The sequence below is a fragment of the Camelus ferus genome, unplaced genomic scaffold (genome assembly GCF_009834535.1).
Source record: "Camelus ferus isolate YT-003-E unplaced genomic scaffold, BCGSAC_Cfer_1.0 contig377, whole genome shotgun sequence".
Lineage (NCBI taxonomy): Eukaryota > Metazoa > Chordata > Mammalia > Artiodactyla > Camelidae > Camelus > Camelus ferus.
In genome coordinates this window covers 1,036,197-1,050,055 of record NW_022589048.1, presented here as the reverse complement: position 1 = coordinate 1,050,055, position 13,859 = coordinate 1,036,197, and the positions used below count along the sequence as shown (strand labels likewise).

Sequence of the window (13,859 nt, the reverse complement as noted above, 5' to 3'; positions counted from 1 at the left end):
TCTAGGCCAGGACTCCTAACCATGAGATTCCAGGTGCAGCCAGAGGGTGGTGACTCTGCCACCAGCCTCCATCCACAGGGCCAGAGAGGACATCTAGGAGCTGACTCCCCTGCAAAGCACACACCTACATAAACCCCCAGAAGACCAGAGAGATGCCCAGAGCCACACAGCAGAGCCGATGACCAGACAGCGCAGTTATTTGGATTATTTTTAAAATTTATTTTACATTCTTGCATAAAAGATCACAGCGGAACTTCATCGACCTAAATGACCAATTCATGGTATGTCATTATAAAGCCAAAAGTTGCTGTCCCACCAATGCACATGCATCTACTTTTGGACATTTCACTGCTTCATTTCTTGGGCATTTATGTCAGCGTCAGATAACACATGAAATGCACATACATAAAGAAGACAGATGTTATCTCCCCAAACTTACAAACAGGCGAGGAAAACAGATGCACACAGAGCTAGAGGCGCAGCAGGAAAGGAGTGGGTTAGAGCAGGCAGGCTGAGGGACCCGACACCCAGAAGCTGCTGTGCAGGTCACACGGGGACCAGCAAAGTGGGCTCAGTGTGCCAGCCACGTGCCAGTCCAGGGAAGTCAGCAGTGAGGAAGCCAGCCCGCACCTCACCCCAAGGGCCCCGTGCTGTGAGAGCCTGACCATGTCCTGGGGACCGTCTGAGGGGAGCAGCCCGTGAGAGGTGGCTGGGACACTGAGGACTGTGGAAGGGGTGAGGGGCAGGGAGGAGCCGGGAGGGGAGGGAGCAGAGGGGGGAACCACCCCAGGGCCACACAAGCCCAGCTTCATCACAAAAGCAAAGAGCGCCACGTGGGTATATTCATGATCAGACTTTTGTGGAAAGTGTAGCAGGACAGGGAGTTCATAGCAGAAGAGGTGGAGAAGAGAGGGTGGAGCTGACGCTCAGGAGGAAATGAACAGTCACAGCAGTGACGGAGGCTCTCCCTGGGCTGCATCCAAAGCGCTCCATGTGGACTGCAGTCATTTAATCCCCCGAGCAGCCCATTTTACGTAAGGGGAAAGTGGGGCCTGGGGTGTTCTAGTAACTCGTGAAGGTCTCAAGCTAGCAAGCGGCAAAATCAGGATCTGACTTGGGGCATCCTTGCTCCTGAGCCTGTGCTGTTTGCCAGCACTTGATGTGACGGTCAGAGTAGGACCTGCAGGCCCGAGTCCAGCTGTGCTGCTGTCCCCACACAGCAGGAGGCTGGTGCTGCGCCACCTCTGGGTGGGACAGGAAGTTCTCACGTGTCCCCTCTCTTCTGAGGGCAGGCTGAGTTCAGTGGGGTGGAGGCCAGGCTTTTCTTTACTCTCCCCAAACCTCCTGCCTACCCCTCCACGCCTACTTTCTGCCCTTCCGTCTTCACCAAGTCAGCACTTCTCTGGCTTCTCCACTTGGTGGCTGAACAACAGGCCAGAAATGCAGCTCACTCCTGCCTCTCGCTCGGGGCTCCTCCCCGGAGCTGTAGGTACCACAGCGCCTGGGAAGACATTCCACACACGTCAAGCACACCCCAGGCCTTTCTTCTGAGGGTGCTGTGCCAGGAAAGTCTTTAAAGCCCACGTGCACTGGCCCTGAACCTCCTGTGTGCCCAGGGTGGCTCTTCAAACCCCCTTTCAACCTCAGTGTCGCAATACCCACCCCAGCTCTCCTATGTTAACCAACAAAATAAATGCACTCCACTAAATTAAAGCCAGCATCTCAGAGAAGAGTCAGGGAAACGAGTTTCCAAGAGGCTCTGCGAGGCTTACGCGCATCCGAAGCAGCCTTTGGACCAGTCAGCAGGCAAGTTTCACGTGGAGTCGCCTGCAGGAAATTGAGGACACGGTCCCAGTTGTGGTGGTGGGGACTCCCAGCCCTTGGTCTGGGAAGAGTTGGCCCAGCCTCTGGACCCCTGGATCGCTGTCAGGGCGGTGGTGTGGGTGCCGGACTCTCAGCCCCAGAAGGGGTTTCCTTGCGGGCCTGTTTGAAACGCCTGGCTCAGGCTGTCAGCCACTGTTACACCCGCTTATCCTGGCCTCTATTCATCTTCAAAAAGCTCTTGCAAAAATGCATTCAGTGTACCAAGTTCTCCGTGAGGCATCTAAAGAGGCAGAGTGCAAGTTCAGGATGATAGTTAAATGTAGCTGGAGATGCCCTCGGCGTCCTCCTTGTGGGTTGAATGACTCCCCGGAGAGGCCAGGCTGATGGGAAGAGGCCCCCCCCACCGGAAGTGGGGAGAGGTGACAGGGTAGGAGGTCCTGCTCCATTAGGAAGCCTCTTCTCAGCACGGCTTCCCTCTCCCTCCCACACCCCATCCCTAAATAACAATTCCTAATTTGGAAGTGCTGTTCCAGCAGGACGCCTGCTAGCCACCTCCTGAGTGGACAGGAGCCCCTCAGACTTACTTCCTGGCACCTGAGACATCTTAGGAAGGGAAGCATTTAAGGCAAACAGTGGCTGGGCATGTACAGCTCAGTAGTAGAGCTCATGCTTAGCACTCACTAGGTCCTGGGTTCAATCCCCAGGGCCTCCATTAAAAATAAAGACAGACCTAATTACCTCCCCGCCTCCAAAAAACATAAACCAAATGACATCGTAACATTCAAGAGCCGTCTAGATAATACAAGGGAGACATAGGGATTGATCTTTCTTTTTCCCCTAAGAAAAGAAAAACATTACAGGCTTCACAAACAGCCCTCTGAGACTAATTCCTGGCAGGGTCTTTTTAAGACCTTATTTTCCTATAATGGCTAGTTTTGCTCTAGAAGAAAATCTTTAAATTTTGCTCCAATAACGACAAGTTAATTACTTTTTTAACCTAGAATCTATGCAAGAGAAAGCACAGAATTTGCCAGAAAATTTGGGATCTATTCTTATCTACACGTGCTCCCTGTACCTGCACTAAAATGGGGAGAGCTACAGAAAGCCGGAGAGGAAAGCCGAGTTGTTTGAACCTGCTCGTTTCCATTTCGTGCCTTCTGTAAGCATTTCTCTCATGCCTGCTCTGCTGGAGAGTTCTTGAGTGTCTGGGAAACTGGAAATGTGGCCCACCCTCCTGGCTGAAGAGAGGAAGTGGCCGCTGTGAGGAGGCGGAGAGACTGTGGCACCAACAGCATAGGGTGTGTGCAGACCCTGACCCTCCTCCCCTCCCGCCTGCCAGTCTGGCCCTGCCCACAGGCGAGGGCTGCCACTCTCATGTCAGCAGGCTAGGGCCTGGCGGGGCCCCGCGGGGCTAGGCTCAGTGCAACAGGCATCAGGCCAGGAGCAGGGGTGGGAAGTCACCCCCACCTGTCAGAGGAGAAGGGGCAGCTGACAAAGACACCAAGAAGGCTATGGACAAGGACTGGAGTTGAGGGGACACACAGTAAGCCCTTCACATCCGTGATTTCTGCATCTGCAGAGCCAACCAACCATGGGTCAAAAAATATTTGGGGAAAAAAAATTCCAGAAAGCATCAAAAAACAAAATGTGAATTTGCCAGCCACAGGCAACTGTTTTCATAGTTTTTACATTGTGTTTACAGCTATGCACATTGTATTAGGTGTTACAAGTCATCTAGAGATGATTTTAAATATGTGAGAGGGTGTGTGTAGGTTTATACAACTTCTGTGCTATTTTATATAAGGGTCTTGAATTTCTACAGGCTTGGGTGGGAAGGGAAGGGGAGGGGGCCCTAGAACTGATCTCACAGGTACCAAGGGACAACTATACATTGAAGAATTCACTACATGTTGGGCACTGTGCTGGCTGCTTCTCAAATACTCTTTCTTCCTCTTACAACCTTGATTCTAATTACAGCAGAATTGTGGAGGCAGCCAGGGAGGGGTGGGGAGTGGCCCTTTGTAAAGTGAATTCAATATCCACATGACTTCAATTAAAAGTTGAGAGAGAGAGAGAAAATAAAACAGGACAGAACCTTCACTGGTACTGAAGCCTGTTTAAGACAGTCCAGGAAAGCGTGAAAGAGCGGGTTCTCAGCCCTGAGGCCAGGGAGGGCAGCATCCCAGATGCGCTGGCACACGGAAAGCGAGGCCAGGCAGGTGGCGGAGGGTGGTCCGGAACCAGGTCTCAGCCCGGCCGTGGGCCTGGCCTGGCCTCTTCTACTTGCTTCATCTGAGTTTGAAACCTGAGTAACTGGACGGCTGTAAGTCATTAAGTCGGCAGCTAGTCATGCTTCCTGTCTTCACTTTCTGTCCATGGAGCAGTCACTAACGTTACATGGTGCAACTTGCTGTGTCCGTCAAGGGATGTCCCAGGAGGGGCTCCAGCGCCTTCCCTGGAGAGGAGGGGCTCCAAGGCTGTTGCACACGTGACACTAAACCCTGTACTGGGGCTTCCACGGTGACTCACCCTGCCCTCTGCTTGACCCTGGCCAAGCTCTCCTGGGGTCTGCCAAGCACCCCACTCCCTCACTGCACGGCCCCATTTCAGGGCGTGAACTACCTGGAAGACCAGCTCTTGGTGCACAGAGACCTGGTGGCCAGGAACGTCCTGGTGAAGACAGTGCAGCACGGCAAGATCACAGACTTTGGGCCAGAATGCTTGGTGCTGAGGAGTACCACGCAGAAGGAGGCAAAGTAAGGAGCTGGCGGGTGGACGGGCGAACATCCGCGTCAGCAGACTCACTGAGTAGGGGCATTCTTGGGATGTTCAGGGTGAGGTCACAGCAGCTGTCACTGACACCTGGGTCGAGCCAGGCCTTTTGTCCAGCTCAACCAGAGATGCTTGGGGAGCAGGATTTGCTGGGAAAGTGAGTAAAGGTCTTTCAGACACATCGAGAAGCCAAAGGTAGTGATCACGACTACAGCTTTGTCTCCCGGTGACCATTTGCCAAGGTTAGAGGTCTTGAGAGCAGCGCTGAAAGCCCCCCCGAGTTGTTCCAGGGGCTCCCAAGGGGCACTGGCCGTCACAGAGGGATAGGCCCAAGGGTTCTCCAGGGGCTCCTGCAGCAGTGAGGGGCGCCAGCCTTCTATTAGGGCCTCCAGACACGCTGAGTCAGCCGCACCCCCTTCAGTTTCACTTGGCCCGCATGGCTGCAAGCCGCCGGCCCCTGCAGACACCCACAGACACCGGGCCCGACCCGGGCCCCCAGCTCCCAGCTCGGGTGCCCAGCTCAGCAGAACAGCCCACAGACCAAAGGCCTTCAGCTCTGAGGCTGAACGGACCTGTTCTCTGCCAGACTAAAAGCTGTCCTCCCGCTGGGAAGGAGCCCTGGGCCTGGGGGTCAGGGTGGAGATGGCCCCAGCTTCCTCCCCTCTGTCACTTGTAATTTGCCCCAGTGTAATTTATTGCTTTTTTTTAACAGAGGGAAGCTAATAGTTGCCTTATTACTTTCACCTTTCATCATCCCAAGGTGCCTATCAAGTGGACGGCTTTAGAATCGATTTTACACTGAATTTATACCCACCAGCGTGGTGTCTGGAGCTACAGTGAGTCAAGCCCCTAAGGCTGATGGATGGTGCCAAGGCTCTGCTGGCTTATGTTGTGGTCGGTTCACATGACCCGCTCGTCATCCCAGACAGTGACTGACGGTGACACCACCGCGTTGTCTGTCTGTTACACTAGAAAACATGAGAAAGGAAACTGGGCCTGACTACCATACCGAATGTCACCGGAGGTATCAGTGAGCCTGTAAGGAGAGAGGGCAATGGGGGGGGCTTGAACTGAGGAAACGCCTGTACCCACAAAATCAAACCCATCGTGACCTCTTGCCATGAATTTGAAGTGAACCAAAGGCAGATTACAAGTGAGGTTTCATGGGCAGAGAAGTGTGGTCTTATGAGGGACTAACCCCTTGGCTGTTGTTCAGGTGGTGTGTGTAGTTTGTGTGTCAGGAGGAGCTTGACAGAGATGCGCTGTGAGGAGGTGTCTGCAGGAAAATGCAAGAAAGGGGAAAGTTACTGCTTCCAGCTCTAGTGAGGACCATCTCACCAGGACCTGATTCTCTTCCTTCTTCCACATCCCCCCAGACCTGTGCTCTGTGCCCTGAGGTGCTTCTCTTTCCTCAAACACGCCTTTCACATCCTGGCCTCATCCTCCGTGCAGAGGATTCAGGAGCCTGCGGGGGCCTCGCCTTGCGGGAGAGCGGCCCCAGTACATCCACTGAGTGTGTGCTAGGTGCTTCCATCTGTGTTACCACTGCCAGCTCCCCGTGTCACCCGAAATCTGCCAAAAGCTTGCCAAACACCTGATCTGCACTGATCCGTGAATTTTCAGCCTGTCCCAGCTATTAAGGCAATGGAGGTGAAGTGAGGAGTCACCCCACCCCCATTAAAAATGTTTCTTTGGGGAGAGCAATATTGAAAGGAATTTCCAGGAGGAATGTAGTCATATCACAAAAATAAAGTCACGTATAAACGAACTGACTTCTAATATTTTAGTTGTGCTAATCTATTTTTAAAAATCCCCCTTTACTAACATTTTTCTACAAAAAATGTTTATGTAAGTCAAGTTAAATTTTTCAATAATTCAGATTGCTTTGGTAATTTTAGTTTAAGATTAAGTTTAAGTTTAAGAATGCTTCCATGAGTCTCCCCTGTTAAACGTGACTTTGGAGTATCATTCATAGGTTTTAACTTTTAAATAAGACTTATGTTGTCTCATGAAGACACCAATTAACCTGAACTCCCTAAAGTTTTCATACCAGTTACCTGATCAGATAGGGTAATAGTTCTTGCACACCATGTTCAAGATGATGAAAAACACACAACTGTATTTAATACCTAGAAATAAATTTAACCAAGGAGGGGGAAGATTTGTACACTGAAAACTACAGGACAGTAAGAAACAAATTAAAGTAGACAAAAATAGATAGATATTCCACGCTCATGGAATAAAACAATTAACAGTGCTAAAATAGACCCATGCTACCCAAAGCATTCTACAGATTTAATACAATCACTATTAAAAATGCAGATAACATTCTTCACAGAACTAGAACAAAAAATTCTAAAATTTGTACGGAAACCCAAAAGACCCCCAACAGCCAAAGCAATCTTGAGAAAGAATAATGCTGAAGGCATCATGCTGTCTGATTTCAAACTCTATTCTAAAGCTGTAGCAATCAAAACAACATAGTATTGGCAAGAAAACAGACACACAGATCAATGGAACAGAACAGAGAGCCCAGAAACAAAACCACACATATATGGTCAGTTTATTTATAACAAAGGAGCCAGAATATACAATGGGGAAGGGGCAATCTCTCCAACAAATGGTCCTGGGAAAAGTGGACAGTCACATGCAACTAAATGAAACTTGACCACTATCTTGCACCATACGCAGAAACTAACACAAAATAGATTAAAGACTTGAACATCGAGAACTGACTTCAAAACTCCTAGAAATAAAAATAGGCAGTAAGCTTTTTGACATTAGTCTTATGAAGATTTTTTGGATTTGACACCGAAAGCAAAGGTAACAAAAGCAAAAATAAACAAGTGGGACTACATCAAACTAAAAAGCTCTGCACAGCAAAGAAAACCATGAAAAAATGAAAAGGCAACCGACTCAATGGGAGAGGAAATTTTCAAACAATGCATCTGATAAAGGATTAATCTCCAAAAACTTTTATCTAGCTAGCTAGCTAGATAAAAACTCATACAATCCAATAGCAAGAAAAACTTCAATCGAGTTACAAAATGGGCAGAAGATCTGAATAGACATTTTTCCAAAACAAGACAAACAGATGGCCGACAGATATGTTACAGGGTGCTCAACACCACTAATGATCAATGCAAATCAAATGGAAAATGCAAATGAAAACCACAATGAGATACCAACTCAAATCTGTCAGAATGGCTATTTTCAAATGTACAAGAAAATAACAAGTGTTGTCAAGACTGTGGAGAAAAGAGAATCCTTGTGTACTGTTGGTGGAAATGTAAATTGATCCAGCCACTTTGGAAAACAGTATAGATGTTCCTCAAAAAATTAAAAATAGCTCTACCATACAATCCAGCAACTCCACTTCTGGGTATTTATCTGAAGGAAACAAGAATACTAATTCAAAGAGATACCTGTAGTCCTGTGTTTATTGCAGTATTATTCACAATAGCCAAGACAAAGAAGCAACCTGAGTGTCCACAGATGGGTAAATGGAGAAAGAAGGTATTTTACACATACATATATATATACACACACATATATATAAAAAACATACATAATGTATATATAATTCATATATATATGATGGAATATTACTCAGCCATAAAGAATGAAATCTTGCCATTTTTGATAACACAGATGGAGCTTGAGGGCATTGTGCTTAGTGAAATAAGTTAGGCAGAGGAAAGGAAATAAATACCATATGACCTCTTATATGTAGAATCTAAAAAGTTTAATAATAAAAGTTAAAAAATAAAAACCAAGTTCATAGGTACAGAAAATAAATTGGTGGTTGCCAAAGTAGGGGTGGGGTTCAGTGGGAGAAATGAGTGGAGGCTGTGAAAAGGTGGAAGGAAAGAAGGAAGGCAGGATGGAAGGAAAGAAGGAAGGAAGGAAGGCAGGAAGGAAGGAAGGAAATGTTAAGCTTCTAAATTAACGAAATTAGATTTTTTTTTATGTGAGCTAATCAATGTCCTTACATTTAAGCCATTTTGGTCGGTATTTCTGTTATGTACAGCCACACTGTATCTAAAAACTTACCAATAAAAATGTTAGTTAAAATAGAAATCTATCAGGAAGTATTTGCCAAAAGTTTACTGTAGACCATGCACAGTACATAATGGTTCTGTCCCTCAAATTTAGTTTAATTCAGTGTGTCTCAAAAAGAAACTGAGTTAGTATCATGGGGCTGGGAAAGGGAAAGAAATTGCAAAAATGCATATTCCTTGGCTTTACTATACACCTACTAACCCAAATCGTGGGAGTGGTGGGGAGGGAAAGCAAAAACGTGTATTTTACGTAAGGACTTAAGGGATCCTAATGTAGGCTGAAGACTAAATGTTACTGTGTCATTCAAGACTGGTCACGTGAATCAGTGAATGTAAGGCAGATATATAATAAAGTGCTTAAGTGTGAAATGTGGAATATGAGCTCTCAAGTCATGCAGACATTCAGAAGCAGCTCAGCAAACTGGAAGACAAGGCTGATCCCACCACTTATCAAGCAAGCATTTCAGTTACTTCATCTTTAAACACGGTTAACACTGTGACTACTTCGCTTTGTGGTCCTGAATTCTGAGATAACATGTGAGAAGCATGTGGGAGGTGGAAGTGAAACCAAATTTTAAAAACTGTATTCAACTAAATTGAAATATAATTCTGACACACTTATTTTAGCGATAGTAATTGTATTCACTGGCAAGTCTGCTTAGACATAATTTGCAAATCTTTTAGTTAACTTTAAAACCCTGTATTAATGTAACATTCTATTAAATAATGGATAATCATTTAATATTTGGATAATTTCTACATAAAATACTTGAAATATTGGTCATCAATATTCGCTTACTATTTTCATATGCTATGAAACTGCTTTTTCTTTACTGAACATGTTTATTTTTGCCGCTTTGAAGCTGTAAAAATGGTGATTGTGTAGCTATAGATAATTGTTTTATATGTGCTCATGAAATTTGCTGGTATGCTAACAAGACTGTGTATGAAACTGTTATTACTTACTTTTCAACATTTAGTGAAAAATAAATTAGATATTTTGGTTAAAAATGAGTATCGAAGCTATCCTGGGAACAATGGTTTCAGAAAAAGACTAAATGTGTTAACAAAGTAATGGAATGTATTTTCATTTATCAATGGGAAATGACAGTAATTTCTTCTTAAAGCAAAGATTCTGTACAACAAGTTAAAGAAGATAGTGAAAGAAAAGAAATCTTGTATGGACAGAGAAAGTTTAGAAGGCTTGCAGAAAATTAACTTTACTTGTCTTAGTTGATAATAATGCAAATAAAGAATCCGAAGAGAAGCAATGAAAGCCATTAAAATGTCTGCAGAGTAGACTCAGCTTTTACAACTGTATTTGTAAGACAAAAAGAAAAACTTCATGAACTCTTAGTGCTAAACATTACATTAACACAGCACTAGAATGTCATTTTCCCTCTATGAAAATGACAAATTGGTGTAGGAGTGTTCAGTCTGCTCTACAGAAGACGTAGTTGTTTGTTACCTTCTGTATAATCTGCCCAGACAGTTATTTTTCTTACCAAATTAGGGCAGCATATAGCTGGGTCTTGTTTTTTAATCCATTCAGCCACTCTGTCTTTTGACTGGAGAATTTGGTCCATTTATATTTAAAATAATTATTGATAGGTCTGTACTTACTGCTATTTTGTTATCTCTCTTCTGGTTCTTTGGTAGTTCCTCTCTCTTCTCTTTCATTCCCTGTTTGATGACTTTCTCTACTGTTACGCTTACACTCCTTTCTCATTATCTGCTGTGTATTATAGGTTTTGGCTTTATGGTTACCATGAGGCTCACAGGTAACAGTCTATATAGTATATAAATAACGATTTACTTTAAATTGATAGCAAATTTGAATATATTCTACAAGTCTGCATTTTTAAAAATTTGGTATAATCTAGCTAACTTATTAATTATTATAGTTACAGTTATTTTCACTACTTTTGTCTTTTAACCTTCATACTGGCTTTATAAGTGATTAATTAATAAAGTAATTAATAAGTGTACTATAAATTTACCTTTAATAGTGAGACTTTTATTCTCTTATGTTTTCCAGTTACTAATTAGTGTCCTTTCTTATCAGCTTAAAGAAGATCCTTTAACATTTCTCGCAGGGCCAGTTTAGTAGTGATTAACTCCCTTAGCTTTTGCTGGTCTGGAAAACACCTGCTCTCTCCTTTAATTCTGAACGGCAATCTTGCTGGGTAAAGTATTCTTGGTTGGAAGATTTTGCCCTTTAACCATTTTGCATATACCATGCCTCCCTTCTGATCTGCACGGTTGCAGCTGGAAATCTGCTGTTAGGCTTGGGGGGTTCCCTTATACATAACAAGTTGTTTTTCTCTTGCTGCTTTTAAGATTCTCTCTTTAACTTCTGGCATTTTAACTCTAATTTGTCTTGGTCTGGGTCTCTCTGGATTCCTCTTGTTTGGAATTCTCTGGGCTTTTTAATCTGGGTATCTGTTTCCTTACCGAAGTTAGGGAAGTTTTCAGCCACTACTTGTTCAAGTAAGTTTTCTGCTCCTCTCCCTGTCTCTTCTCCTTCTGTAACCCCATATGAATATTACTTAGCATGATGTTGGCCCACAGGTCCCTTAATCTATCTTTATTTTTTTAATTTTTTTTTTTTTTTGCTGCTCTGATTGGGTAAGTTCCACTGCTCTTTCAGATCAGTGACTTTTTTTCTTCTACTTTATCTAAGCCCACTGTTGAACCCCTCTGGCGTATTTTTCAGTTCAGTTACTGTATTCTTTGGTTCTGTGACTTCTGTTTGGTACTTATATTTTCTTTGTTGAATTTCTGAGTACATCCAAACTCCAGCTAAGTTCAGCGAGCATTTTTATGACCATTATTTGGAATTCTTTATCAGGTAAATCACTTAACTCCTCATTTCATTAAGGTTTCCCCCCAACCTTGGGATTTATCTTGTTCTTTCATATGGAATATTTTCTTCTATTTTTTTTCTTTTTCTTGGCTCTTTGTGTCTGTTTCGATGTTAGGTAAAACAGCTACCTCTCCCAGTCTTGAAGGGGTGACTCTATGTAAGCACTGAGCCTTATTTTTTAACTTTGCCCTACTTCCTGGTTGTTTCTTGAAGTGACTCTCTGTTTCAACCCATGGATCAGAACTGCAATCCCGCCATCCATCAGAGCCTGGCACTCAAAGGACATCCCCCATGTAGGCTGCATTTGCCCACTGGCTTTGGGGTTTGTGGGGGAAGGAGGATACTCACTTGCCACCTCCAGTGAAGCAACAGGAACATGGAAGGGGGAGTGGGACCCCTGCCTACCGCCTCCATCAAGGATGTGGCAGCAGCATGCGGGATGGGGGCTGAACCTTTGCCTCTGGCAGGGTTGCAGCAACGGTGCAGGTGGGGTGGGATGTGTGCCCACGGCCTCTGGTGGGCTGTGGCAGCAGCATGGGCTGTGAGTGCTAGCAAGTTAACGTGAGAGTACAAAAATGGCACCAGCTGGCACCTCTGTCCATAGGGAAAATCCCAACAAGCTTCTGTCCCTCTAGCACATGTTTTAAGAATGGCAGATAAATCTTTACATATGGTTTATGCTCTTTTTAAGTTGCTGCTCTTGTCCTGGGTCCTGGGTGAGTGAATCTGCCCATGGGCCCTTTAGAAGCAGAATCTCCATACCCCACAGCCCTGTGGTTCCTCAGGATACAACCCCTATTGGTTTTCAAAGCCAGATGTTTCGAGGGTTTGCCTCTGCAGTGCAGGTGTGAAGGGCTGGGTGCCAGTGTGGAGAATCATCTCACCCTCCCAGTAGAATTTCTGTAACTGTGAGATCCCTCCCAGTTGTGAGTCTCCATGCCAGGGGTAGGGTTTTTGGTGCGACTGTGTCTTTTCCTCTCCCACCTATGTTAATGTGGCTTTTTTATTCTTTGTTGTGGAGTAGCTGTCCAGCTATTCAAGTCCTTCTCAGAGGGAGCTGTTTCAGATACAACTCATCATTTCCAGGTCTGGTCAGCAGAGGGCAGCAAAGGGTAGTGGAGCAAGGGCTCACTGAGAAGGCCTGGGCATCCCTCTCTTGTCCATCTTTGTGGAGGTAAAAATCAGTTAGCAAGTAGTAGAAGGTCCAGAGTGCCAGAATCAGGAGAGAAATTACTCACAGGGACAGTGACCCAGAATGAAAATTAGGCTGAGGCCACAGTGGAAAGGTTTAGCCACAATTCACAGCCTGGTATCTGTGCAGAGATGTGAGCAACTAGGCCTCAGGAGGGGACTCATCACGAGAGCACGCTCACATCCTGACTGCTCCTCCAGCCTGTCTGAAGCCCAAGGTCTCGCTCCTTAAAGTGAAAGTGGTCTCAGACACTGGCTCCTTAAGTTTTCCTTTCCTCCAAGGCAAACACAGAGACTACATTTCCCAGGCTCCCATGCAGTTAGGTATGGCCATGTACCCAAGTTCTAGCCAGTGAAATGTGGGGAGGAATGATTAAGCCACTTCTAGCCCTGGCCCATAAAAACCTCCCATGAATCTTTCACATTCACTTTTCCCCTTTGCCAATGAGATGGTGGGCCCACAGTAATTCTGTGCACCACTTGCTAATTCCATCAGCTTCGGTCCATGAGTGGGGCTGAAAACCCTCCACTCCCACACTGGCTACCAAATGAGCTTTGCATTAGCAAAAAAAACCCTTCAAATGTATTTAAACCACCGTGATTGAGGACTTACTGGCTACTACAGCTTGTATTACCTGGCTAATATAATAGGTTTACAGTGGGCAACTGAATTTTCTACTCCAACTGAAGACTGACCAGCTCAGTCAAAAAAACAATTCATTCAGTTAACCAACTGCCTTGAGAGACCTGCTGGTGGTGATGGCTGAACTGGTCAACTGACTGAAATGGGATTAGGCACACAGCCTGAGGGAAGGGCAGAGGGTAAGACATCAGGCAACTAGCAACACGGGAGACCAGCGCTGCAGGATTTTATCAATGGCTGTGCCCTAAGTGATGGGCCACTTGGGAAGAAATGCGGAGACCTGATCAATGCAACATGGAAACCTGAGTGACTCAATGTGTCCTAAATGAGATGTGGCCCCTCCATCATGTATACACATCAAATACACTAGGTATAATGGCCATAGTGGTATTAAAGACTAAATTGAGTAAACATATCCAGTGGATAAAAAAAAATTTTAAATAATTTTAGAAAACCAAAGTAATTGTCTACTATCCAGTTTGGGAGCTGATAAAACTTCCTG

The 13,859-nt window shown here is 45.2% G+C and overlaps 2 protein-coding genes across 12 annotated transcripts in view; one reads left to right on the top strand and one right to left on the bottom strand.

Annotated features, from left to right (window-relative positions):
* The window catches only part of LOC116662571, a 56,759-nt gene that overhangs the window by 12,945 nt on the left and 29,955 nt on the right, over window positions 1–13,859 (bottom strand). The window contains exon 3 of one of the 11 annotated variants that reach the window (XM_032476312.1): window positions 5,411–5,564. The exons of 9 other annotated variants lie outside the window; for them this stretch is intronic. The gene's annotated coding sequence lies outside the window, so the exon portion shown is untranslated. Of the gene's footprint in view, window positions 1–1,772; window positions 2,105–5,410; window positions 5,565–13,859 lie in introns of all 11 variants that reach the window. One more of the 11 variants, XM_032476311.1, reaches the window with a different exon arrangement.
* Window positions 1–13,859, top strand: part of LOC106730970 — a 47,066-nt gene that overhangs the window by 10,533 nt on the left and 22,674 nt on the right. The window contains exon 3 of the mRNA XM_032476308.1: window positions 4,435–4,580. Within this exon, the coding sequence (XP_032332199.1) occupies window positions 4,435–4,580 (146 nt within the window). The remainder of the gene's footprint in view (window positions 1–4,434; window positions 4,581–13,859) is intronic.